Source organism: Salmo salar, chromosome ssa11, assembly GCF_905237065.1.
Source record: "Salmo salar chromosome ssa11, Ssal_v3.1, whole genome shotgun sequence".
Classification (NCBI taxonomy): domain Eukaryota; kingdom Metazoa; phylum Chordata; class Actinopteri; order Salmoniformes; family Salmonidae; genus Salmo; species Salmo salar.
In genome coordinates this window covers 94,562,342-94,588,712 of record NC_059452.1, presented here as the reverse complement: position 1 = coordinate 94,588,712, position 26,371 = coordinate 94,562,342, and the positions used below count along the sequence as shown (strand labels likewise).

The 26,371-nt window shown below is 46.3% G+C and overlaps 1 protein-coding gene across 5 annotated transcripts in view; it reads right to left on the bottom strand.

Annotated features, from left to right (window-relative positions):
* Positions 1–26,371, bottom strand: part of nrxn2a (neurexin 2a) — a 402,746-nt gene that overhangs the window by 115,268 nt on the left and 261,107 nt on the right. Inside the window, exon 1 of one of the 5 annotated variants that reach the window (XM_045690107.1) lies at positions 7,234–8,812. The exons of the other annotated variants lie outside the window; for them this stretch is intronic. Within the exon in view, the coding sequence (XP_045546063.1) occupies positions 7,234–7,555 (322 nt within the window). The 5' untranslated portion in view covers positions 7,556–8,812. Of the gene's footprint in view, positions 1–7,233; positions 8,813–26,371 lie in introns of those variants that run through there. 5 annotated transcript variants of the gene reach the window in all.

The following is a 26,371-nucleotide window of genomic DNA, read 5'->3' as shown; positions in this document are numbered from 1 at the left end:
GAACGACACATTTCACTGTAACATGATAGAAGTATTCATGAATCTATTTACAGCACTTATAGAGAATAATGTTACCATGCCTTATCACACTTACTTTAAATGATTTAGAAACCTGGGGGCCTATATGCATCTTTAATAGAGCTAGAATAGAACGTACTGTACTGTATGTACAGATAATGGGCATCCCAACACAATTATACTATTTAGTTTGTCCTAAACCATAATTAATAGTGTAAGTTGGATCGTCAGTAATCAGCCTACCTCAGGAGTAGCTATAACTGTTCCAAAATTGAAATCTATAAAAATTCCAAATTATTGCAAAACATTTTTTTTTAAAGGGAACTGTCTATAGTAAGTATAAATTCAATAATTTGCTAATGAGAAGACCTTTGGTACAGATCTGCTATCTTAATATTTGATCACTCTGTTGTCGCAGAGAATTTTCCAGTGCAGCAGGAAAATTTGTGCACATTGTAGTGATTCAAGGTTTAAAAAGGCTTCTAAAGTTAGTAATTTCCACTTTAAAAAGTCAGACTTGATTTGCCCTAACAAAAAACTGGAAATACTAACTTGTGTATTTGAGTTTTTAAAAAGCTTCTAAAGTTTGTCATTTCCACTTTGAAATATAAGACTTGAGTTGCTCAAAGGAAAATGTATCAACCCCTACAAAAAGGTCCATTAATTATAATCCACATAATAATTCACATTTCATGTTGCTGCAGGATTATTTTCCTGCGTGAGAAAAAGGGTCAAATTAAGATAGCAGTTCTGTATTTTAGATTTTTTGGTTCTTGCCATTCACTGCCCTAGGCTCCCTTAGTGAGATGGAAAAGGAGTGCTACCAGGCAACGTAATCACCGAGGAGGAGTGTTCCAGTGTTGCATTTCAACAGAGAGTGCTCTAACAATTTAAATGGGTATGAACAACATATAAAATTAAAGAATTTCAGTGGAATGCCCCCGGGGCACAAGAGAAGTGTGCAAACAGAAACCACCCGTTGGCCAAATCAAGTAAAGGTGGTACTGCTGCAGTGGTTCTGTCCACTCAACATTGACATCAGTAGACCTAGATAACCCATCATCAACGACTAGTAAAGGGGGAGGGGAGCTGTGAATGTGACAGTCTACCTGGGTTATTTGGTTAATGTAGTCCCTGAGCACCCAACAAATTGCAGTTACATCAAAGAGCTGTGGTAGCAGAGGAGGCTGGTGGGGGAAGCTATAGGAGGACAGGCTCATTGTAATGGTTGGAATGGAATCAATGCAACGGAGTCAAAAAAGTTGTTTCCATGTGTTTGATGTATTTGGTACCATTCCATTTATTCCATTCCAGCCATTAGAATGAGCCTGTCCTCCTATAGCTCCTCCCACCAGCCTCCTCTGTGTGGTAGCTACTCCTCTGACTCGCTAACCGTGATTGGACAGGCATGGAAAGCAATCATCAACATGCATGAGCGCGGGCCTGGCTGAACAAACAGGGACAGGCGTGGGCTAATGCGCTCATCAAACAGCAGGCTTTCATCTGTGCATTGAGCATTGAGTATTAGGGGGTTGAGAGGCACCTCTCTACATAGTAATGGGGGGGAGCACCTGATACACACAAGTCTGAAGAAGATGCTTCTGAGTAACAGGCACATGAGGCACTAAAGCCATGCTGGAAAAAAGGTAACAAGGACACATCAACAACATTACTTAAGGACAGATGGCCAGACAGAGGCGTGGAGCAGAGAGAGGACATGACCTGCATCCAGATTGCCTTGATGCTTGACAGCAACACTGGAGGGTCAATGCTTTCACATCCTGGAAAAGCCTCAAAAGTCTGCATATTTTTGTATTGACAGTATCTACAGATGTAGGATCTTAATTTGATCACTCTTTTGTTGCTGAGAATTATCCTGCACACTGGAAATACTAACCGGTTGTGTATTTGAGTTTTTAAAAAGCTTCTAAAGTTTGTCATTTCCACTTTGAAATATAAGACTTGAGTTGCCCAACGGAAAATGTATCAACCCCTACAAAAATGTCCATTAATTATAATCCACATAATAATTCACATGTTCTGTTGCTGCAGGATTATTTTCCTGCTGTAGCAAACTGGCTCAAAGTAAGATGCTACATCTGTATTGACAGTGTCTATTTAAATTACCTTTTGTTAGAGGGCTTTAGGGGAATACATTTCTCACCAGTAAATATCCAGTACGGTTCCACAAGTACCATGGCATTTCCTGTCACATGGTTCATAGTGTTAGGGGGCTTCTTGTTGTTTGACAAAAACACACTAAGCCTACTGCTGCCCACCCAGTCAGACTCACATCATTAGGTAGGTAGGTAGGTAGGTAGGTAGGTAGGTAGGTAGGTAGGTAGGTAGGTAGGTAGTGAGTGAGAAAAGGAAAAAGACAATTAGAGAGTGAGTACTGTTTCTTGATCTGAGAGGATGAATCCCAGGTAAAATTGTACCCCACTCTATCCCCCTCTCTTCCCTTCCCTTCCTTGCCCTAACCACACACAGTGATGCCCACTAGCTAAATCTAGAGCACTTGAATTTGGAATAAAACAGCGAAGAGCAGTGAGGGTTGAAGCCACATGTAGAATGACACAGAGAGCTCCGGGAAATCCCTAATCATAAAGTATTCAGACCTATGCAGAGGTTATCAGCTATTGCTTTGCTTTGATTAAACCTTTTATTAGTAGGCTCTCTTTTATTCAACCGGTGTCATAGTATCGCTCTGTAAAAGGCAAGCTGTCGTATTGTGACAGATATGGCTGTAATAGCACAGATGTAATTCATCATATGTTGAGCTCTTCTACAACTCTCCGACCTGCTATTGCAAGATAAGGGCACTAGAACATGCATTAGATGGTTTCTAATAGGAGATGAATGGGAGTCTTACATTCTAACAGACACTCTTATCCAGAGCCACTTATAGTAGTGAGTGCATACTTTTTCGTACTGGTGGGAATCAAACCCACAAGCCTGATGTTGCAAGCACCATGCTCTACCAACTGAGCCACACGGGGTATAGATGTCAGAAGGTGGCAGCTGGATAAAGATATATAACAGTGAGCAGTGTTCTCAGACAGCTGTTTTGTTGGTTCGATTATAGTACAGAGACACATTTGGAATTTGGATGGAGGACAAGTCAATACTTAACCTCCCTGCTGAGAGAGGATCAATAGTGAATTCATCTAGACTAATCTTAACTAAGCAAGTCAGCGCATGGATCGCAGCTTGATGTGTTTTCTGTCTTAGAACGAATCAACATGACAATACATCCAGCAAAATAATCCAATCAGAAGAAAAAATGGATTTTGTAATTTGACTAGTTTAGGATATTTTGCAAGGCTTATCCTACAGCTTACTGAATGAACACCATGGTAATAAGAACATTTTGAGAAAATTCTGTGCAATGGTTTTGTTCTGTGCCTATTCCATTCAAAATGCATTGTGAGGGACACAATCCCCACAATGGTGCAGTGAATCCAGTGTTATATGTGTAAGCACAGATCTCTGAAGGAACATGGACTGATGGGGGTGATAATTTCACCCTTTACATTGATATGTAATCCTAGTCCACACAGAATACACAGAGGGTTTTATAGCATCAAAAACCACTGACTGACTAAACAGCATGGGCTATTGGGTTATTCTCTGGATGCGGTAGGCAGTCAGCACCATGGGAGAAGGGCAACCAAGAGTGATGAGCACATGAAAGAGTTCAGCGATGCAGAGAGGCTATGGCTGGTCTACACACAGTCACAGTTAATGAGGGATCCATCACACAACGTCACATCAACCACTGTCCTCACAAACACTACAGTCCTGGTCCTGTCAATACCACAGTCCTCACAAACACTACAGTCCTGGTCCTGTCAATACCACAGTCCTCACAAACACTACAGTCCTGGTCCTGTCAATACCACAGTCCTCACAAACACTACAGTCCTGGTCCTGTCAATACCACAGTCCTCACAAACACTAAAGTCCTGGTCCTGTCAATACCACAGTCCTCACAAACACTACAGTCCTGGTCCTGTCAATACCACAGTCCTCACAAACACTACAGCCCTGGTCCTGTCAATACCACAGTCCTCACAAACACTACAGTCCTGGTCCTGTCAATACCACAGTCCTCACAAACACTACAGTCCTGGTCCTGTCAACACCACAGTCCTCACAAACACTACAGTCCTGGTCCTGTCAATACCACAGTCCTCAAAAACACTACAGTCCTGGTCCTGTCAATACCACAGTCCTCACAAACACTACAGTCCTGGTCCTGTCAATACCACAGTCCTCACAAACACTACAGTCCTGGTCCTGTCAATACCACAGTCCTCACAAACACTACAGTCCTGGTCCTGTCAATACCACAGTCCTCACAAACACTACAGTCCTGGTCCTGTCAATACCACAGTCCTCACAAACACTACAGTCCTAGTCCTGTCAATACCACAGTCCTCACAAATACTACAGTCTTGGTCCTGTCAATACCACAGTCCTCACAAACACTACAGCCCTGGTCCTGTCAATACCACAGTCCTCACAAACACTACAGCCCTGGTCCTGTCAGTATCACTGTCCTCACAAACACTACAATCCTGGTCCTGTCAGTATCACTGTCCTCACAAACACTACAGTCCTGGTCCTGTCAGTATCACTGTCCTCACAAACACTACAGTCCTGGTCCTGTCAGTATCACTGTCCTCACAAACACTACAGTCCTGGTCCTGTCAATACCACAGTCCTCACAAACACTACAGCCCTGGTCCTGTCAGTATCACTGTCCTCACAAACACTACAGTCCTGGTCCTGTCAGTATCACTGTCCTCACAAACACTACAGTCCTGGTCCTGTCAGTATCACTGTCCTCACAAACAGTACAGTCCTGGTCCTGTCAGTATCACTGTCCTCACAAACACTACAGCCCTGGTCCTGTCAATACCACAGTCCTCACAAACACTACAGCCCTGGTCCTGTCAGTATCACTGTTCTCACAAACACTACAGTCCTGGTCCTGTCAGTATCACTGTCCTCACAAACACTACAGTCCTGGTCCTGTCAGTATCACTGTCCTCACAAGCACTACAGCCCTGGTCCTGTCAATACCACAGTCCTCACAAACACTACAGCCCTGGTCCTGTCAGTATCACTGTCCTCACAAACACTACAGCCCTGGTCCTGTCAGTATCACTGTCCTCACAAACACTACAGTCCTTGTCCTGTCAATACCACAGTCCTCACAAACACTACAGCCCTGGTCCTGTCAATACCACAGTCCTCACAAACACTACAGTCCTGGTCCTGTCAGTATCACTGTCCTCACAAACACTACAGTCCTTGTCCTGTCAATACCACAGTCCTCACAAACACTACAGCCCTGGTCCTGTCAGTATCACTGTCCTCACAAACACTACAGTCCTGGTCCTGTCAATACCACAGTCCTCACAAACACTACAGCCCTGACCCTGTCAGTATCACTGTCCTCACAAACACTACAGTCCTTGTCCTGTCAATACCACAGTCCTCACAAACACTACAGCCCTGGTCCTGTCAGTATCACTGTCCTCACAAACACTACAGTCCTGGTCCTGTCAGTATCACTGTCCTCACAAACACTACAGTCCTGGTCCTGTCAGTATCACTGTCCTCACAAACACTACAGTCCTGGTCCTGTCAGTATCACTGTCCTCAAAAACACTACAGTCCTGGTACTGTCAGTATCACTGTCCTCACAAACACTACAGTCCTGGTCCTGTCAGTATCACTGTCCTCACAAACACTACAGCCCTGGTCCTGTCAGCATCACTGTCCTCACAAACACTACAGTCCTTGTCCTGTCAATACCACAGTCCTCACAAACACTACAGCCCTGGTCCTGTCAGTATCACTGTCCTCACAAACACTACAGTCCTGGTCCTGTCAGTATCACTGTCCTCACAAACACTACAGTCCTGGTCCTGTCAGTATCACTGTCCTCACAAACACTACAGTCCTGGTCCTGTCAGTATCACTGTCCTCAAAAACACTACAGCCCTGGTCCTGTCAGTTTTACTGTCCTCACAAACACTACAGTCCTGGTCCTGTCAGTTTTACTGTCCTCACAAACACTACAGTCCTGGTCCTGTCAGTATCACTGTCCTCAAAAACACCACAGCCCTAGCCCTGGTCCTGTCAGTATCACTGTCCTCAAAAACACCACAGCCTTGCCAGAAACTGCCTACCTGAACAGACCCATACCACTAAACCAACCCATACCACTAAACCAACCCATACCACTAAACCATACCAGTAAACCAACCCATACCACTAAACCAACCCATACCATTAAACCCAACCCATACCACTAAACCAACCCATACCACTAAACCAACCCATACCACTAAACCCAACCCATACCACTAAACCCAACCCATACCACTAAACCATCCCACCCCACTAAACCCAACCCATACCACTAAACCAACACATACTACTAAACCAACCCATACCACTAAACCAACCCATACCACTAAACCCAACCCATACCACTAAACCATCCCATACCACCAAACCCAACCCATACCACTAAACCAACCCATACTACTAAACCAACACATACCACTAAACCAACCCATACCACTAAACCCAACCCATACCACTAAACCCAACCCATACCACTAAAACCAACCCATACCACTAAACCAACACATACCACTAAACCAACCCATACCACTAAACCAGCACATACCACTAAACCAACCCATACCACTAAACCAGCACATACCACTAAACCAACCCATACCACTAAACCAACACATACCACTAAACCAACCCATACCACTAAACCAGCACATACCACTAAACCAACCCATACCACTAAACCAGCACATACCACTAAACCAACCCATACCACTAAACCAACACATACCACTAAACCAACCCATACCACTAAACCAACCCATACCACTAAACCAACCCATACCACTAAACCAACACATACTACTAAACCAGCACATACCACTAAACCAACCCATACCACTATACCAACACATACTACTAAACCAACACATATCACTGAGTAGAATAAGTACCAAGAGGGACTTCAGTTACAGCACCAGAGTAAAGACAAGTCAGCCTGTGTTATTAGCCAACAACCTCTATTACATCTTAAGCCAAACCAACTCCTTCACTAACTGTGTGGACATGGACCAGACTCAGGAGAGACCAGAGTGTGAAGAGTGTAAGAGCCCTTACCATGGCCTCCTCGGGTGAGGAAAGGCATCCTGTTGATGGCGATGGGCACTGTGCCGTGCTTATTGTGGAAATGGTGGACATGGTGTGTGGTGCTTAGACTGGAAGACACGCGGGCCGTCCCTGCCTGGGTGGGGAGTGCAGCCAGCAGGGCCAATAACAAGACCAGCCTCCACCAACACCCCAGGCCTAGGCCTGTCCAGCCTGAACCCTGGCCCAGCCCAGGGCCCCCTGCTGGGTGTCTGCTCCCCACCACCATCACCTCCCGATGGGCACAGGAGCCCCCCAGGGCCTCCCTCAGTCCCACCCCACGAAGAAAGGACATCTCAGCGGGCCGGCAAGCCTGTCACCTCCATAATCCTGGGGACCGGGTAATGTTAAGTTGGAGGATAGGACCAGATCTCTCCTTAGTTATGGCTGGGGGAAAAACAACTTCTGACCACGCAGGCTTTCCAGGAAGTGAAACAAAATCCAGTTATTGTCTCTTATGATGAAATCCCAGTGAGAATCCTATTTTTGTTTGTTCAAAACATGTTGAGATATCTAGAGATGTTTGTTGGACTGAGGACTAAATACCTTGGAGTGTTGTGCAATCATCCTGAGATAATGTCTTTAAAAAGTCAGCATCCAGGCACCAAAATGGATATCAAAAAGTATTTTGTTGACACAATGCTAAATCCACGAGTAATTTAGAACCATACATTTCAATTATGGGCTTCAGGTGCCGGTATCACTTGGAGGAGGCTCTTCTCTCTCACCCACAGGTAGGGCTGGAGGGCAGTGGAGAGACTACTACCCCCTAAGACGAAAGCCCCTACACTGCAGAGAAGCAGATAAGACACCTCCCCATGGGAAACAGGATGATTTCATTAAGAAGGAGAAAAAAAGATCCAAGCTGATGGAGGGACATGCAGAATCCAGCGCTATCGTTTCCCTCTAGCTGGAGGAGAGTGAGTGAGGGAGGAGGGATATCTGCTGCGGCGAGGTAAAAGAGAAAAAATCCTGAAGATAAATAAATAAATATTCCAGCGACTCCTCACACGCTCACACAGACACACCAAACCCCTTTGAATGGTCACTTCTGTTTTGGTAACAGCCCCACTATAACCCACTAGATGAGGGATAGCAGTGAGTGCTCCAGAACCAGCATCCTTGCCTCTCTCACCTTCCTCCTACTGCCCAGTCTCACGCAGTGAAGACTACTGCTGCATTCCCTTCCCTCACTACTGCTGCATTCCCTTCCCTCTCCTGCTTTTTTCTCCAAATCTATTTGCGTCCTGACGATGTTTAACCGGACAATTTCATGCGTCTGGATGTGGATGATGGCAGTAAATTCCCTCCTGCGGAGACAGTGTGGATGACTGAGAAGACGTTGACTCTGGCTGCTGTCACTGTGAAATTCATGCTAATTAAAACTGGAGCAGCGGCTTGAGCATCGACTCCCTGAATCCTGGTTGGCTGAAATCCCAGGACAGCCTGGACTCCATACACACATAAAAAATATCAGTCACTGGTCACTACGGTCTCACCGACGAGGAAGCACAGCACAGCACTCTTCTGAAGCATAGTCAGAGACTGTGATAGAGCGAGGCACAGCGTGTGCCGGTGTGTGTGCAAGCGAGAGAGAGAGAGAGAGAGAGAGAGAGAGAGAGAGAGAGAGAGAGAGAGAGAGAGAGAGAGAGAGAGAGAGAGAGAGAGAGAGAGAGAGAGAGAGAGAGCAGCAGAGAAAGAGATAGAAGCAGAGAGAGCAACAGAGAGAGAGAGAAAGAAAGAGAGAGAGAAAGAGAGAGCAGCAGCAAGAGAGAGAGAGAGAGAAGGTGACAGAGAGAGAGAGAGAGAGGGAGAGGGAGAGAGAGAGAAAGAAAGAAAGAAAGAGACAAACAGGGGTGGGTGAGGGAGAGAGAGAGAAAGAAAGAAAGAAAGAAAGAAAGAGACAAACAGGGGTGGGTGAGGGAGAGAGAGAGAAAGAGAGAGCAGCAGCAGCAAGAGAGAGAGAGGGCGACAGAGAGAGAGGGAGAGAGAGAAAAAGAGAGCAGCAGAGAGAGAAAGAAAGAAAAAAAAAAAGAGAGAGAGAGAGAGAGAGAGAGAGAGAGAGGGCGACAGAGAGAGAAAGAAAGAAAGAGAGAAAGAGAGAGAGAGAGAGCGAGAGAGAGAGAGAGAGAGAGGGCGACAGAGAGAGAAAGAAAGAAAGAGAGAAAGAGAGAGAGAGAGAGCGGAAGAGAGAGAGAGAGAGAGAGAGAGAGAGAGAGAGAGAGAGAGAGAGAGAGACAGACAGACAGAGGGGGTGGGTGAGGGAGAGCAGGCATCAACAATGCAAAGAAACACGGAGGCCAGAAAATGGGTTGTGTGAGAATAAATACACATCCCAGGTTACTGATTCACAGCCAATGTACAGTACAGACAGGAACCCAGCAATAGAAAAACAGGATGATGCTGCAGAGGAAGAAACCGATTCAGCTCAACTGTCAAAACTGCTACATCAGGAGAACAGAGGTGCCTATCTCTATGGTGGTGTACCTGGGAAAAAGAGGCTTTGGAATGACACCACAGGGAGAGGAGCGAGCTAAAGATAGCTAGCAATACATTCAGGCACAGATCTGCTATCTTTGATCACTCTGTTGTCTCAGAGAATTTTCCTGCACAGCAGGAAATGCAAATTGTGGTGTATTCAAGGTTTAAAAAGGCTTTTAAAGTTTGTAATTTCCACTTAAAATTTCTGACTTGATTTGTCCTAATTTCATGTTGCTGCAGTATTATTGTCCTGCTGTGAGAAACAAATTAAGATCTGCATCAGATGCAGACAATAACCCCCATTACCAAGAAAACTATGGTTGGTCCCTGATTCTACTGAATTATTTAGTTACAGTCAAAATTCTGTGACAAGCGTAGCCCTCTCTCTTTCTCTCTGGCATCGCCACATGTAGCCATCCCGAAGAGTGCTCTCACCCTTTCCTCCTCTCCCTCAGCCCTCTATTCATTTCTGGTATGTGTAGCACTGTACTTATGCTGAACTTAAGAGAGAGTGTGGGGGAGGAGAGCGAGAGAGAGAGAGAGCAAGAGAGCGAGCGAGAGAGAAGCAGAACTGTAGCTATATCAGATAAATCATGGTCGATAGAGATCTCAGCTGGGATTGCCTGGCCAGTTAAAAGGACACGCATGAAAAAAGGAGAACAGAGCAGAGCCAGCACCACCTCTCATGGTGACAGGAAGGTAGAGGCAGGCCATTACTCAGGCAGAGAGAGGGGAGGCAAGAGAGAGAGAGACAGAGTGAAGGGGAGAAAGAGAGAGGAGAGGGAGAGAGAGAGAGAGAGAGAGAGAGGGGGAGGCTGAAGAGGGCTGGAGAGGGGAGAGGACTGGAGAGGGCTGGAGTGGGGAGAGGACTGGAGAGGGCTGGAGAGGACTGGAGAGGACTGGAGAGAACAGGGCTGAAGAGGCCTGGAGAGGCCTGGAGAGGCCTGGAGAGAGGAGAGGGCATAAGAGGGCTATAGGGGGAGAGGGCTAGATAGGGCAGGAGATAGCTAGAGAGGGGAGAGGGCTGGAGAGGGGAGAGTGGAGAGAGCTGGAGAGAGCTGGAGAGGGCATGAGAGGGCAGAGGGCTGGATAGGGCTAGAGAGGACTGGAGAGGGAAGATGGCTGGAGAGGGGAGCGGGTAGGGGAGAGGGCTGGAGAGTGCATGAAGTGTGCTGGAGGGCTGGAGAGGGAAGAGGGCTGGAGAGGGGAGAGGGCTGGAGAGGGATGCAGAGGCGAGAGGACTGGAGAGGGGAGAGGGCTGGTGAAGGGAGAGGGCTGCAGAGGGGAGAGGTCAAGGGAGGGCTGGAGAGGGGGGAGGACAAGAGAGTGGAGAGGAATGGGGCGGGTAGGAGAGGGCTGGAGATGATAGGAGAGCAGAGAAGGCAAGAGGGAAGAGGTCTGGAGAGGGGACAGGGCTGGAGTGGGGAGAGAGGAGAGGGCAGAGGGCAGAGGGCTGGTGAGGGCTGGAGCGGGGAGAGGACTGGAGACGGGTTGGAGAGGGGAGAGGACTGGAGACGGGTTGGAGAGGGCTGGAGAGGCCTTGAGAGGCCTTGAGAGGGGAGAGGGCTGAGAGGGGAGAGGACTGGAGAGGGCTGGAGAGAACAGGGCTGGAGAGGCCTGGAGAGGGCAGAGGGCTGGAGAGGCCTGGAGAGGGCAGAGGGCTGGAGAGGGATGCAGAGGCGAGAGGGCTGGGGAGGGAAGGAGAGGGCTGGTGAAGGGAGAGGGCTGGAGAGGGGAGAGGTCAAGGGAGGGCTGGAGAGGGGGGAGGACTAGAGAGGGGAAAGGAATGGGGCGGGTAGGAGAGGGCTGGAGATGGTAGGAGAGTGGAGAAGGCTAGAGGGAAGAGGTCTGGAGAGGGCTGGAGAAGGGACAGGGCTGGAGAGGGGAGAGGGCTGGAGTGGGGAGAGGGGAGAGGGCAGAGGGATGGAGAGGGCTGGAGAGGTGAGAGGACTGGAGACGGGTTGGAGAGGGGAGAGTTATGGAGACGGGAGAGGACTGGAGACGGGTTGGAGAGGGGAGAGGGCTGGAGAGGCCTTGAGAGGGGAGAGTACTGGAGATGGGAGAGGACTGGAGAGGGCTGGAGATGGGAGAGGACTGGAGAGGGCTGAAGAGCACTGGAGAGAACTGGAGAGGACTGGAGAGGACTGGAGAGGACTGGAGAGGACTGGAGAGAACAGGGCTGGAGAGGGCAGAGGGCTGGAGAGGCCTGGAGAGGGCAGAGGGCTGGAGAGGCCTGGAGAGGGCTGGAGTGGGGAGAGGGCTGGAGCGGGGGAGGGCTGAATACGGCTGGAGAGGAGAGAGGGCTGGAGAGGGGGAGGGCTGGATATGGCTGGAGAGGGCTAGAGAGGGCTGGAGAGGGTAGAGGGCTGGTTGTGGCCAATGAGCTGAAAGGTAGAGGCCATTCATCAGGCAGAGAGAGGGGGGGCGAGAGAGAGAGACCAAGAGGAGAGGAAAGGAGAGAGAGAGAGGAGAGGGAGAGTGGAGAGGAAGAGAGAGAAACAATAGTAAGAGAGATGGAGGGAGAGAAGGGGTAGGCTGAAGAGGGTTGGAGGGGGGAGAGGTCATGAGAGGGATGGAGAGGGGAGAGGGCTGGGGAGGGCTGCAGAGGGGAGAGGGCTGGAGAAAGGCAGAGGGCTGGAGAGGAGAGAGGGCTGCAGAGAGCAAGAGGGGGCTGAAGAGGGAAGGAGGGGGCTGGAGAGGGGAGAGGGCTGGAGAAGGTCAGAGGGCTGGAGAGGGGAGAGGGCTTCAGAGAGCAAGAGAGGGCTGGAGAGGGAAGGAGGGGGCTGGAGATGGGAGACGGCTGGAGAAGGACAGAGGGCTGGAGAGGGGAGAGGGCTGCAGAGAGCAAGAGAGGGCTGGAGAGGGAAGGAAGGGGCTGGAGAGGGGAGAGGGCTGGAGAAGGGCAGAGGGCTGGAGAGGGGAGAGGGCTGGATAGGGATGGAGAGGGGAGAGGGCTGGAGAGGACTGGAGAGGCCTGGAGAGGCCTGGAGAGGGCTGGGGATGGTAGGAGAGGGTTAGAGGGCTAGAGAGGGGAGAGTGCTGGAGAGGGGAGAGGACTGGAGAAGGGCGGAGAGGGCAGAGACAGCTGGGGAGGGGAGAGGGCTGGAGAGGGCAGAGACAGCTGGGGAGGGGAGAGGGCTGGAGAGGGCAGAGACAGCTGGGGAGGGGAGAGGGCTGGAGAGGGCAGAGACAGCTGGGGAGGGGAGAGGACTGGAGAGGGCAGAGACAGCTGAGAGGGGAGAGGGCTGGAGAGGGCAGAGACAGCTGGGGAGGGGAGAGGGCTGGAGAGGGCAGAGACAGCTGGGGAGGGGAGAGGAATGGAGAGGGCAGGGACAGCTGGGGAGGGGAGAGGACTGGAGAGGGCAGAGACAGCTGGGGAGGGGAGAGGACTGGAGAGGGCAGAGACAGCTGGGGAGGGGAGAGGACTGGGGAGGGCAGGGACAGCTGGGGAGGGGAGAGGACTGGAGAGGGCAGGGACAGCTGGGGAGGGGAGAGGGCTGGAGAGGGCAGAGACAGCTGGGGAGGGGAGAGGGCTGGAGAGGGCAGAGACAGCTGGGGAGGGGAGAGGGCTGGAGAGGGCAGAGACAGCTGGGGAGGGGAGAGGGCTGGAGAGGGCAGAGACAGCTGGGGAGGGGAGAGGGCTGGAGAGGGCAGAGACAGCTGGGGAGGGGAGAGGGCTGGAGAGGGCAGAGACAGCTGGGGAGGGGAGAGGGCTGGAGAGGGCAGAGACAGCTGGGGAGGGGAGAGGAATGGAGAGGGCAGGGACAGCTGGGGAGGGGAGAGGGCTGGAGAGGGCAGAGACAGCTGGGGAGGGGAGAGGGCTGGAGAGGGCAGAGACAGCTGGGGAGGGGAGAGGAATGGAGAGGGCAGGGACAGCTGGGGAGGGGAGAGGACTGGAGAGGGCAGAGACAGCTGGGGAGGGGAGAGGACTGGAGAGGGCAGAGACAGCTGGGGAGGGGAGAGGACTGGGGAGGGCAGGGACAGCTGGGGAGGGGAGAGGACTGGAGAGGGCAGGGACAGCTGGGGAGGGGAGAGGGCTGGAGAGGGCAGAGACAGCTTGGGAGGGGAGAGGGCTGGAGAGGGCAGAGACAGCTGGGGAGGGGAGAGGGCTGGAGAGGGCAGAGACAGCTGGGGAGGGGAGAGGGCTGGAGAGGGCAGAGACAGCTTGGGAGGGGAGAGGGCTGGAGAGGGCAGAGACAGCTGGGGAGGGGAGAGGGCTGGAGAGGGCAGAGACAGCTGGGGAGGGGAGAGGGCTGGAGAGGGCAGGGCTGACTGAACTGAGAGAATTGAGTAGAAGGTGAGGGGGGCAGGGGGTGATCATTGGAGATGATTTGCAGTGACCTTGGCTGGATACTACCCAGACTGTCTGAGCCAACTAAGCTTTTATGTGGCATTAGACAGGCAGAGGTGCTTGGTAACTCACTATCTGTTGTGAGACGCTTGAACACCCAACACAAAGCAGCCAAGTCTCTGATGCAGATGGCTGCCCTGTAGTTGCCATTACATGCGTGAAAGACAATCCTCTATTGACGCTTCAACATTCAAAGTCAATGTCAATGCTATAAAGTTAGGTTGAAATCAGCAAAAATACAAAATTGTGATCATCGGAAATACTGTATAATAAATGAGCAGTTTAATCAATAATCCCCAATAAATTATGCACACACTATGTGCAATGCAATGTGGTGTGTGGAAGATGAGGGTATTTGAGAGGGTTGCTTTGACAATGATTGATGTTTGTATTTTATTGTATATTCTATTGTGTATTGTATATTGTATTGTATTGTGTATTGTATATTGTATTGTCTTGTATTGTACATTGTATTGTATATTGTATTGTATATTGTATTGCATATTGTACTGCATATTGTATTGTATAGTATTGTATATTGTATTGTATATTGTATTGTATAGTATTGTATTGTATTGTATATTGTATATTGTATTGTATAGTATTGGATATTGTATTGTGTTGTATTGTGTTGTATTGTGTTGTATTGTCAAGTCCCCCAGTATTGGAGGCATCTTTCGAGGTAGTGATGAAATCTTCATGAGGGCTGTTTGGGATAAAAGGTTTGCATTAATCAATTTGTAAACTCCAGGGTTTCTCAACATGATAAAATGATGCTATCTGGAGGACACAGGGGGTGGTTGTGGGAAGCAGTGGTGATTTTAACCATCTGTTGTCCTGGCTGTTTTCACTGTTTAGACTCCTCTATCCTGATGCCACTGAGTAAGTAGGCTATCCTCCCCTTCACACAGGAACACACCCAGTCATACAAAATACGGTCATGCAGAATTCAACAAAACACAGAGCAAGCGTATTCTAAATGAAAGCAACCAATCAAGTCAACAGTCCCAGTCTAGCACCAGAGCCCAGAAATCATTCATTCCCACCAGTAAACGTCAATTGAATAAATAAGTGCTCAACTCCCCCCTCCTCCCAGAATGTACGAACTGCATCCACATGTGTTGTCTGCTGTAGTTATTGCTTGTGGTTTATGTATGCATTTATGCACCTATTGGTGATGCCGTGCTGTTATTTGTTGAGATGGAAGACAAATTTCCAGAAAGGGAAACACAATAACAAATTATTATTATTATTATCATTATTATTATTATTATTAGAGCTTCTTTGCAAATGCCAAGAGTGAACATCAGATTGTGAAAATTCTACGAGTCAAAGTATAGCTAGGTGTTTTCCAATTCTGTGATGAAAACATGTATAGAACGCATCAAAGGAAGCAAAGAAGTTTTGCTGTTAAATCATTAGCTACATTTCAAGGGCTTCACCCTACAATTATTTTGTTAGAGCAGAGTGAAAGTTATTTTTATGCAGAGTGAAAGGTATTGCGAGCACAGAATTTAAAAGATTATGTTTTCCTGGCTTATGAGACTTAAATACACAGTGTAGGGTGTCAGGGGGATTTGTCGGGGAGACAGTTTTTGCCCAGGCATTGAGGCTAGCCTCAGGGGTGAACGTAGCAGGATTAATCATGACACTTTTCACATGAATTACCCATAATGCCAACCTCCTCTGAAATAAATGGCCTGCAGTTGAGATATCCAGTTGATTTCATTAGATTTAAAGCGACAGCATCTCAAATAGATCTGGCTGGGAAAGAGGAAGGGAGGGGAGGGGTGGTAATCTAACGTACAGAGCTTTAGCAGGGAGAGATACATGTCCAATGTTGGGCCCAGACCCGTGGTGAATATAAAATTCAATGTTGGGCCCAGATCCGTGGTGAATATAAAACACAATGTTGGGCCCAGATCCATGGTGAATGTAGAACACAATGTTGGGCCCAGATCCATGGTGAATATAAAACACAATGTTGGGCCCAGATCCATGGTGAATATAAAACACAATGTTGGGCCCAGATCCATGGTGAATATAAAACACAATGTTGGGCCCAGATCCGTGGTGAATATAAAACACAATGTTGGGCCCAGATCCATGGTGAATATAAAAACACAATGTTGGGCCCAGATCCGTGGTGAATATAAAACACAATGTTGGGCCCAGATCCATGGTGAATATAAAACACAATGTTGGGCCCAGATCCATGGTGAATATAAAACACAATGTTGGGCCCAGATCCGTGGTGAATATAAAACACAATGTTGGGCCCAGATCCGTGGTGAATATAAAACACAATGTTGGGCCCAGATCCGTGGTGAATATAAAACACACTGTTGGGCCCAGATCCGTGGTGAATATAAAACACAATGTTGGGCCCAGATCCATGGTGAATATAAAACACAATGTTGGGCCCAGATCCGTGGTGAATATAAAAGAACATTCCGGGAGCATCTCCCATTCTGTGTCCCTACTGTTTAATCAACACACATCAATCTGCCATTTACTTTTGTCCTCTAGCTGCCATATAGTTATCTGTTCTGCTTAACAGTAATTCAATTACAACATGACATTACGAAGGTGACCTTTCGCTGTGGGGTCAAGAGACATGAATCCATGTTCGTTTGATTGGCACTTCTTTGTATTGTGGTTTGAACAGAGACATTTTGATGTATGACTTCTGATACTTGATAGGCAGCAACTATGCCAGTAATCTCACGGTGAAACAGAGGTCTTGTTTTCTGTTAGGCCAGATAAGAAGTTAAGCAGAATCACATGGGCCCATCACTTTATTGGTGTGACCTGTCTGTACACACTGTGTGACCTGTCTGTACACATTCTTTGTATCACTCAACCATAGACTGGTGTTATCTGTCAATTGAAAATGAAATTGTTTGTTTATAGTTGAAGTTAATGAAAAACACATGAGTGTGCCACTCAAAGGGTCTAGGTAGCAGACCTACAGATGTAGGATCTTAAATGGGAATTATTAAGTGGATTATAATTAATGGACATTTTCTTTAGTGCAAATCAAGTCTGACATTTATTTTGTGGAAATTACAAACTTTAGAAGCCTTTTTAAACCTTGAATACACTAAAAGAGTGATCTAATTAAGATCCTACATCTGTGCAGTATACAGCCAACAGCTATAGCCAAATGAGACTGACTGTTGCGTTTCAACAGCTTTTTAGAGAATGATCATATTGATCCCAGTTTAATAGAGAATGATCATATTGATCCCAGTTTAATAGAGAATGATCATATTGATCCCAGTTTAATAGAGAATGATCATATTGATCCCAGTTTAATAGAGAATGATCATATTGATCCCAGTTTAATAGTAGTGGGCCGTGGCTGGCGCTAAATCATATGCACTAAATGGGACAAAACTACCTCTCTAGAGTTGTCAACCTGTGAAGGCCCACCTGTGCAGAATCTACCTACTACCTCTATAGTTGTCAACCTGTGAAGGCCCACCTGTGCAGAATCTACCTACTACCTCTATAGTTGTCAACCTGTGAAGGCCCACCTGTGCAGAATCTACCTACTACCTCTATAGTTGTCAACCTGTGAAGGCCCACCTGTGCAGAATATACCTACTACCTCTATAGTTGTCAACCTGTGAAGGCCCACCTGTGCAGAATCTACCTCCTGACAAATGCCCAGTCATTTGTACCATAGGCAGCGTATTGGCACTTTCAATGTTGGCACTTTCTCCATGAACAACAACAGGTTACAGTCTAGTACCAACCCAATGTCTAGGATGATTGAAGGATGATAACAGTGTGTCATTAACAAGGTCTTCCCCTGCCACTGCTTTGTGTGGGCTGTGGAGGGGGAATGATGGTCAGACAGAGGCTGTGTAGGGGGTGGGAAGGCAGGCAGGCAGGTAGGTAGAGGCAGGGTGGCCTGGGGTGGAAGGATGATGCTGCGTATAGGGATGGACAGGCAGAGGCTGACAGAGGCTGAGTAGGAGATGGGCAGGCAGATAGAGGTAGGGTGGGCCTGTCAGCTTGGCTCAGCAGCAGACAGTGTGGATGGGTGAATCAGGTGGAGGTAGGAAGAGCTCAGGGGGCTGAGGCAGTCTATTGGTTGTAGGCTGAAGTGAAGGAGAGGAGACATCCAGGTCTGTCCTGGGCTCTATGGGCTTGGGGGTAGGCACAAAAGAACAGCCTATAGCCTATAGTGAGCAGAAATAGCCCTGTTTTCCAAGCAATCATCCCAGCAATCTGTTTCTTTACAGTGGTTACCATAGCCAAGCTCGAAAGACACTATCAACAAAGACAGTATCTACAAAGACAGTATCTAGAAAAACAGTATCTACAAAGACAGTATCTACAAAGACACTATCAACAAAGACACTATCAACAAAGACACTATCAACAAAGACACTATCAACAAAGACACTGTCTACAAAGACACTGTCTACAAAGACCCTATCTACAAAGACACTATCAACAAAGACAGTATCTACAAAGACACTATCAACAAAGACACTATCAACAAAGACACTATCAACAAAGACACCATCAACAAAGACACCATCAACAAAGACACTATCTACAAAGACACCATCAACAAAGACACTATCTACAAAGACACTATCAACAAAGACACTGTCTACAAAGACACTGTCTACAAAGACCCTATCTACAAAGACACTATCAACAAAGATACTATCAACAAAGACACCATCAACAAAGACACCATCAACAAAGACACCATCAACAAAGACACCATCAACAAAGACACTATCAACAAAGACACTATCAACAAAGACAGTATCAACAAAGACACTATCAACAAAGACACTATCTACAAAGACACTATCTACAAAGACAGTATCTACAAAGACACTATCTAGAAAGGCAGTATCTACAAAGACAGCATCTACAAAGACAGCATCTACAAAGACAGTATCTACAAAGTGTCACGCCCTGACCTTCGAGAGCCTTTTTATTTCTCTATTTGGTTAGGTCAGGTTGTGATTTGGGTGGGCATTCTAGTTTTTCTATTTCTTTGTTTGCCGTGTATGGTTCCCAATCAGAGGCAACTGTCTATCGTTGTCTCTGATTGGGGATCATACTTAGGCAGCCTTTTTCCCACCTTAGTTTGTGGGATATTGTTTTTGGTACTGTGCTGTGTAGCCCTACTGAACGTTACATTTCGTTTGTATTTGTTTTGTTTTGGTGTTCATTGAATAAAGAAAGATGTACGCCTACCACGCTGCACCTTGGTCCAATCCTTCCATCGACAAACGTAACAGAAGATCCCACCTCAACTGGACCAAGCAGCGTGCCCGGGAGGAGATGGCATCCTGGTCTTTGGAGGAGGTTGAGGAGAGAATAGCCTGGACTTGGGAGGAAGTATTGGATAGATATAAAAGCCTGCCGGGGAAGCGTTTGGAAGCAGCGAAGGAGCATCAACAAGGACTCCGGGGGTCACAACGACGACGCAAGCACGAGAGGCAGCCCTCAATTTCTTTTGGGGCGGGGGCACACGGGGTGGTTGGCGGAGCCAGGTTTCAGTCCAGAGCCAACTCCCCGCACTCGCTTTAAGGAGCGTGTGACCATTCAGGCACCATGTTATGCAGTGATACGCACTGTGTCTCCAGTGTGCATTCACAGCCCGGTGCGCTCGGTGCCAGCTCCTCGCACTTACCGTGCGAAAGTGGGCATCCAGCCAGGACGGGTTGTGCCGGCTCAGCGCTCCTGGTCTCCAGTACGCTGCCTCGGTCCAGGATATCCTGCGCCAGCCCTACGCACTGTGTCGCCAGTGCGCCTTCACAGCCCAGTGCATCCTGTGCCAGTGCCCCGCACTTGTCGGGCTAAAGTGAGCATCCAGCCAGGACGGGTTGTGCCAGCTCTATGCTCCAGACCTCCAGTGCGCCTCCACGGCCCAGTATATCCTGTGCCAGCTCTGCGCACCCGATTTCCAGTGCGTCTCCCCAGCCCGGTACGACCTGTGCCTGCTCCACGTACCCGGCCTCCAGTGATGATCCATGGACCGAAGCCTCCGGTGACGATCCATGGCACGAAGCCTCCGGTGACGATCCATGGCCCGAAGCCTCCAATGACGATCCATGGCCCGGAGCCTGCAGTGACGATCCATGGCCCGGAGCCTGCAGTGACGATCCATGGCCCTGAGCCTGCAGCGACGATCCATGGCCCGGAGCCTGCAGCGACGATCCATGGCCCGGAGCCTCCAGCGACGGTCTGCAGTCCAGAGTCTCCAGCGACGGTCGGCGGTCCAGAGCCTCCAGCGACGGTCGGCGGTCCAGAGCCTCCAGCGACGGTCGGCGGTCCAGAGCCTCCAGCGACGGTCGGCGGTCCAGAGCCTCCAGCGACGGGTTCCCGGTCCGGAGCCTCCAGCGACAGTTCCCAGTCCGGAGCCCCCAGCGACGGTTCCCAGTCCAGAGCCTCCAGCGACGGTTTCCAGTCCGGAGCCTTCTGCGGCGATCTACGGTCCGGAGCCCCCGGCGACGGTCTACGGTCCGGAGTCCCCGGCGATGATCTACGGTCCGGAGTTTCCGGCGACGATCCACGGTCCGGTTCCTCCGGCGATGAGCCACGGTCCGGAGCTTCCAGCAACGATCCCCGCACCAGAGTCGCCACCGAAGATGGTGGATCCGCGAGCGGAGCGAGGTCTACGTCCAGCACCGAAGCAGCCACCGAGGCTAGATGCCCACCCGGACCCTCCCTTATAGGGTCAGGTTTTGCGGCCGGAGTCAAGCACCTTTGGGGGGGGGGGTGCGGTCACGCCCTGACCTTAGAGAGCCTATTTATTTCTCTATTTGGTTAGGTCAGGGTGTGATTTGGGTGGGCATTTAGTTTTTCTATTTCTTTGTTTGCCGGATATGGTTCCCAATCAGAGGCAGCTGTCTATCGTTGTCTCTGATTGGGGATCATACTTAGGCAGCCTTTTTCCCACCTTAGTTTGTGGGATCTTATTTTTGGTACTGTGCTGTGTAGCCCTACTGAACGTTACGTTTCGTTTGTATTTGTTTTGTTTCGGTGTTCATTGAATAAAGAAAGATGTACGCCTACCACGCTGCGCCTTGGTCCAATCCTTCCATCGACAAACATAACACAATGTCACGTCCTGACCAGTAAAGGGGTTATTTGTTATTGTAGTTTGGTCAGGATGTGGCAGGGGGTGTTTTTTTTATGTGGTTCGGGGTTTGTTGGGATATGTGTTTATGTAGAGGGGTGTTTGTTTAGAGTATTCCGGGGTTTTTGGTTATGTTCTATGTTTTGTATTTCTATGATCTATCTATGTTGTGTATTTCTTTGTGTTGGCCTGGTATGGCTCTCAATCAGGAACAGCTGTACATCGTTGTTGCTGATTGGGAGTCATACTTAGGTAGCCCTGTTTTCACATGTCCCTTGTGGGAAGTTGTTTTTGCATTGCTAGGGTTAGCCTGCATTAATGTTCGTTCGTTCGTTTTCTTGTTTTGTTTCGTAAGTGTTCTAATAAAAGTTAATATGAGCACTCAACCCGCTGCGCCTTGGTCCACTATATACGACGACCATTACACACAAAGACAGTATCTACAAAGACACTATCAACAAAGACAGTATCTACAAAGACACTATCAACAAAGACACTATCAACAAAGACAGACTTGAACAAATGCTGAATGTAAAATATAGAAAATGATGTGCAGATAGCTACAGTGTTTGTTTGAGGTTTAGTGCCAAGCAAACAAAGTAAAATAGAGTTTATTTTGTGTTTTCTTCCCCTGTAATCAAAATGTGTTATACCTACAACCCAATGTGATGTGTTTTAAATGAAAGCATCTTTAATTAGGGTCAAATTTGAAACATTCCAATATTTTTATTAATCAGTTAACTATAGAAAGACATGTGGATAACTTGATTAAAAAATATCATCGTCTGACAGTCCTAAAACAGACACAGAGTAGAGTGACCTCTAAGAAAATGCTCTGGTTTGCATCTCTTTAATAAAAGGGTAGCATATGCTGTGTGCCCTGGCAGATCTGTCAACACTCTGTCATGGCAGGTCACTGGCAATGCCAAATAGATGGAGAGGAGGCCAATAGAAACCTCACACAGGCACCTGCAGGGATGCTGATGGTTAATCATTACATTTTAGTCATTTAGCAGACACTCTTATCCAGAGCGACTTACAGGAGCAATTAGGGTGAAGTGCCTTGCTCAAGGGCACGTCGACAGATTTTTCACCTAGTCGGCTCTGGGATTCGAACCAGCAACATTTTGGTTACTGGCCCAATGCTCCTAACCGCTAGCCTAACTCCACGAATATTGTGAACCTGTGACATATTGAGCATACAGTAGTGACACCTGAATGACAGCTGTCATTTTTAGAATTCTAACTCCCCTCTCAAAGCATCCCTTAAGGAATGAGGATGCTTCAGTTAGGCTGGCACCACAATAAAAACCTCACAAAATGTTGTCACAATATATGCACAAACTTTTCCAAACTGGATCGGCTGGGAAGCATGCACACGCCTTTACTGTACAATAACAACTACACTCTGTGGAAAGAATTATCAACTGTCATTAAATATTAAAAGTTAATGTTGAGGTTGCTAGAGTTTCTGCTTGTCTTGCCTGAGAGAGCACTGTCTCATTCCTCTTCCACTTCCATGGGACAGAAATCATTATTCATTCACTATGCAGTATCTCTACATCATCTTAGATTTAATTGAACCGCATTATGCAACACAGAGAGATCTTCTCTGACTACAGTTTTGGGGTAATGGAAAAATGAGAGAAAGTGTTTGCATTATGTGACTTGTGTTTCTGGGAAGAAAATCAACTAGTAATTCCTTGACTTACTGTGACAATAAAATCAAACTCCATGTAGTTCAGTCTCACTGAAATTCATGATGACACTGAAGAACTATACAAACAGACAAAGTCTCAGGATTTAAATGAATATCTAAGACTAACACTGCAATAGACATGAGTAGTCAATGTAATGAATTACGAGGAGGCTTTTGCCTATAGGTGTCAGCTGTATGAATTATTCAATGGAAATTGATATGAGAGCTTGGGATTACAAGGTTCTATCTACATTTTTGTCAAAACATAGTTATTAACGTAGGCCTATTCTGTCCAATGTTCTCTACCTACATGTATATAGTATTCTGAATACCTCAATTCCTGTAGTTAAGATAACATCTGCTGACATCATTCAAACCAATGAGGGTTCAGAACTTTAAAGCTAATTATTTCAGAATCATATTTTTGTAGATAGAACTTTATAATCCCAAGCCCTCGATAAAGTGTTATGAATATATCATCATCTATAGTATGACTGCACCTGGACGGAAATATATGATTCAGTATACAATAACAGTGTAATTTATTCTGGTAAAAACGTAATAATGTTATTCTTGTTATTAATAATGGTATTATTGTTATTAGTAATGTTATTCTTGTTATTAATAATGTTATTATTGTTATTAATAATGTTATTAATAATGGTAGTATCGTTACTGATAATGTTATTCTTGTTATTATTGTTATTAATAATGTTATTCTTGTAATTAATAACGATATTAATAATGGTAGAATTGTTATTGATAATGTTTTTCTTGTTATTAATACCATTATTAGTCTTATTAATAATGGTATTGTTATAATGTTATTCGTAATGGTAGTATTGTTATTAATATGTTATTATTGTTATTAATAATAACAATAACAGCCAGAAGAGGACTGGCCACCCCTCATAGCCTGGTTCCTCTCTAGGTTTCTTCCTAGGTTTTGGCCTTTCTAGGGAGTTTTTCCTAGCCACCGTGCTTCTACACCTGCATTGCTTGCTGTTTGGGGTTTTAGGCTGGGTTTCTGTACGGCACTTTGAGATATCAGCTGATGTAAGAAGGGCTATATAAATACATTTGATTTGATTTGATTAATAATGTAAATATTGTTAATAATAATGTTATTCTTGTTATCAATAATGTTATTCTTGTTATTTATAATGTTTCTGTTATTAATAATGTTATTAATAATGGTTATATTGTTATTAATAATGGTATTATTGTTATTTATAATGTTATTGTTATTAATAATGTTATTAATAATGGTAGTATTGTTATTAATAATGTTATTCTTGCTATTAATCATGTTATTCTTGCTATTAATCATGTTATTAATAATGTTATTCTTGTTACTAATAATGCTATTAATAACGATATTCTCATTATTAATAATGTTATTCTCATTATTAATCATGTTATTCTTGCTATTAATCATGTTATTCTTGTTATTAATAATGTTATTAATAATGGTAGTATTTTTATTAAAAATGTTAGTCTTGTTATTAATAATGTTATTAATACTGTTATTCTTGTTACTAAATAATGGTATTAATAATGGTATTCTCACTATTAATAATGTTATTCTTGTTATTATTGTTACTATTGTTATTCTTGCTATTAATAATGTTATTAATAATGCTATTCTTGTTATGAATAATGTTATTATTGTTATTAATAATGGTATTCTTGTTATTAACAATGGCATTCTTGTTATTCATAATCTTATTCTTGTTATTAATAATGCTATTTTGTTATTAATAATGTTATTAATAATATTATTGTTATTAATAATGTTAATATTGTTATTCATAATGTTAATATTCATTGGAAAGTAGAAATGGAGAGAACAATCCCAAAAAAATGAATCGGTAGAGGAGAAGAAAACAAAAATAATGAGTTTCCTTTGGCTGAGCGAGCGGGTCGTTTCTGTATAATGACCACCAGAGCCTGTGTCGAGAGAGAGAGAGAGAGAGAGAGAGAGAGAGAGAGAGAGAGAGAGAGAGAGAAAAAGAGAACGAGAGAGAGAGAGAGATAAAGAGAGAAAGAGAAAGAGAGAGAGAGAGAGAGAGAGAGAGAGAGAAAAAGAGAGAGAGAAAAAGAGAGAGCGTGAGAGGAGGAGAGATGAGGGCCCTTTGGAGGCAAAGATTTGTGGCCAAAGACCGATCCACACAGAACGTGACGATCATTCCAATCACTAAGACATGTACCCCTACACTGGTCATTTTCATTTTATATGGCATGCATGCATTGAGAAAATCTTACAGGCTAAGCTGCATTTGGCACTTGCCATTCTGTGATGGAACACATACATAATCAAAAATATTATGCTAAATCAAATCTGGAAATGTTCCTATAATCCAGTACTAAACTTGCTGAGTGAATTCCACTTCCCAAATTGTGTGGCAATAGCAGAAGCCTGTGGCTTATTACGTTGTTATGGGTCCATTTAGAGAAAAGCCAGGCTGTTAAAGTGATTTAGTGGCATGGCTTGGCAGAGGTGAAAGGAAACTGCCATTTCGCATAGCACTATGTGTGACTCCACTTGGCCTGCTGAAACTACATACTGAAGCTGTGGTATTACAAGCCTGACAAACACCGGCCTGACAAATACCAAAACAACTGAGACGCATCTTATACACATACCGTATTCACACAAAAATGATTTATTTCTGCATAATTCAAACATGAAAATATACTCGACCAGACAGCTGTGTTATTAGGGTGTTGGTGGAATGGCTCTCTTCTAAGAAAAATGAATTACAAAGAGTGCAGGTGGCTGTGTTTTTCACACTGAAATCACACTCTAAATTGGAAAAACTAGTGTGTCAGATGACTGTAATATACTCATGGTGTAGCAGGCAGTAGAAGGCTTTTGCTAGCTCCTAATGTCAGCATCGCCAATGATAACATTTGCTCCAGATAAAACACTGCCATGTGGGGACTGAGGAAACTGGAGAATCAGCATAGACTTGTTATTCTGAGCCAAGTCTGCAGCCTCTGTCACTGGCTGTCACTCACCAACAGGATCAGGATGGGAGCCAGAGATAATGATCGATTTTAGGAAGAACCCTGCTCCCCCACAGGACAGCAGCAGAGGAAGCCACTGATACACCAGGCAAGACTAACAGATAACAGATATCACAACTATAAGGAGGAGATGCAAAGTAGCTGCTCTGGTTACATAGTCGGCTGAAAAAAAACACCAGTCTGGGTCAGATGATAATGCACCAGTCTGGGCCAGATGTAATGCATCAGTCTGCGTCAGACGATAATGCATCCGTCTGGGCCAGGTTATAATGCACCAGTCCGGGTCAGATGATAAAGCATCAGTATGGCTCAGATGATAAAACACCAGTCTGGGTCAGATGATAAAGCATCAGTCTGGGTCAGATGATAAAGCACCAGTCTGGGTCAGATGATAAAGCACCAGTCTGGGTCAGATGATAAAGCACCAGTC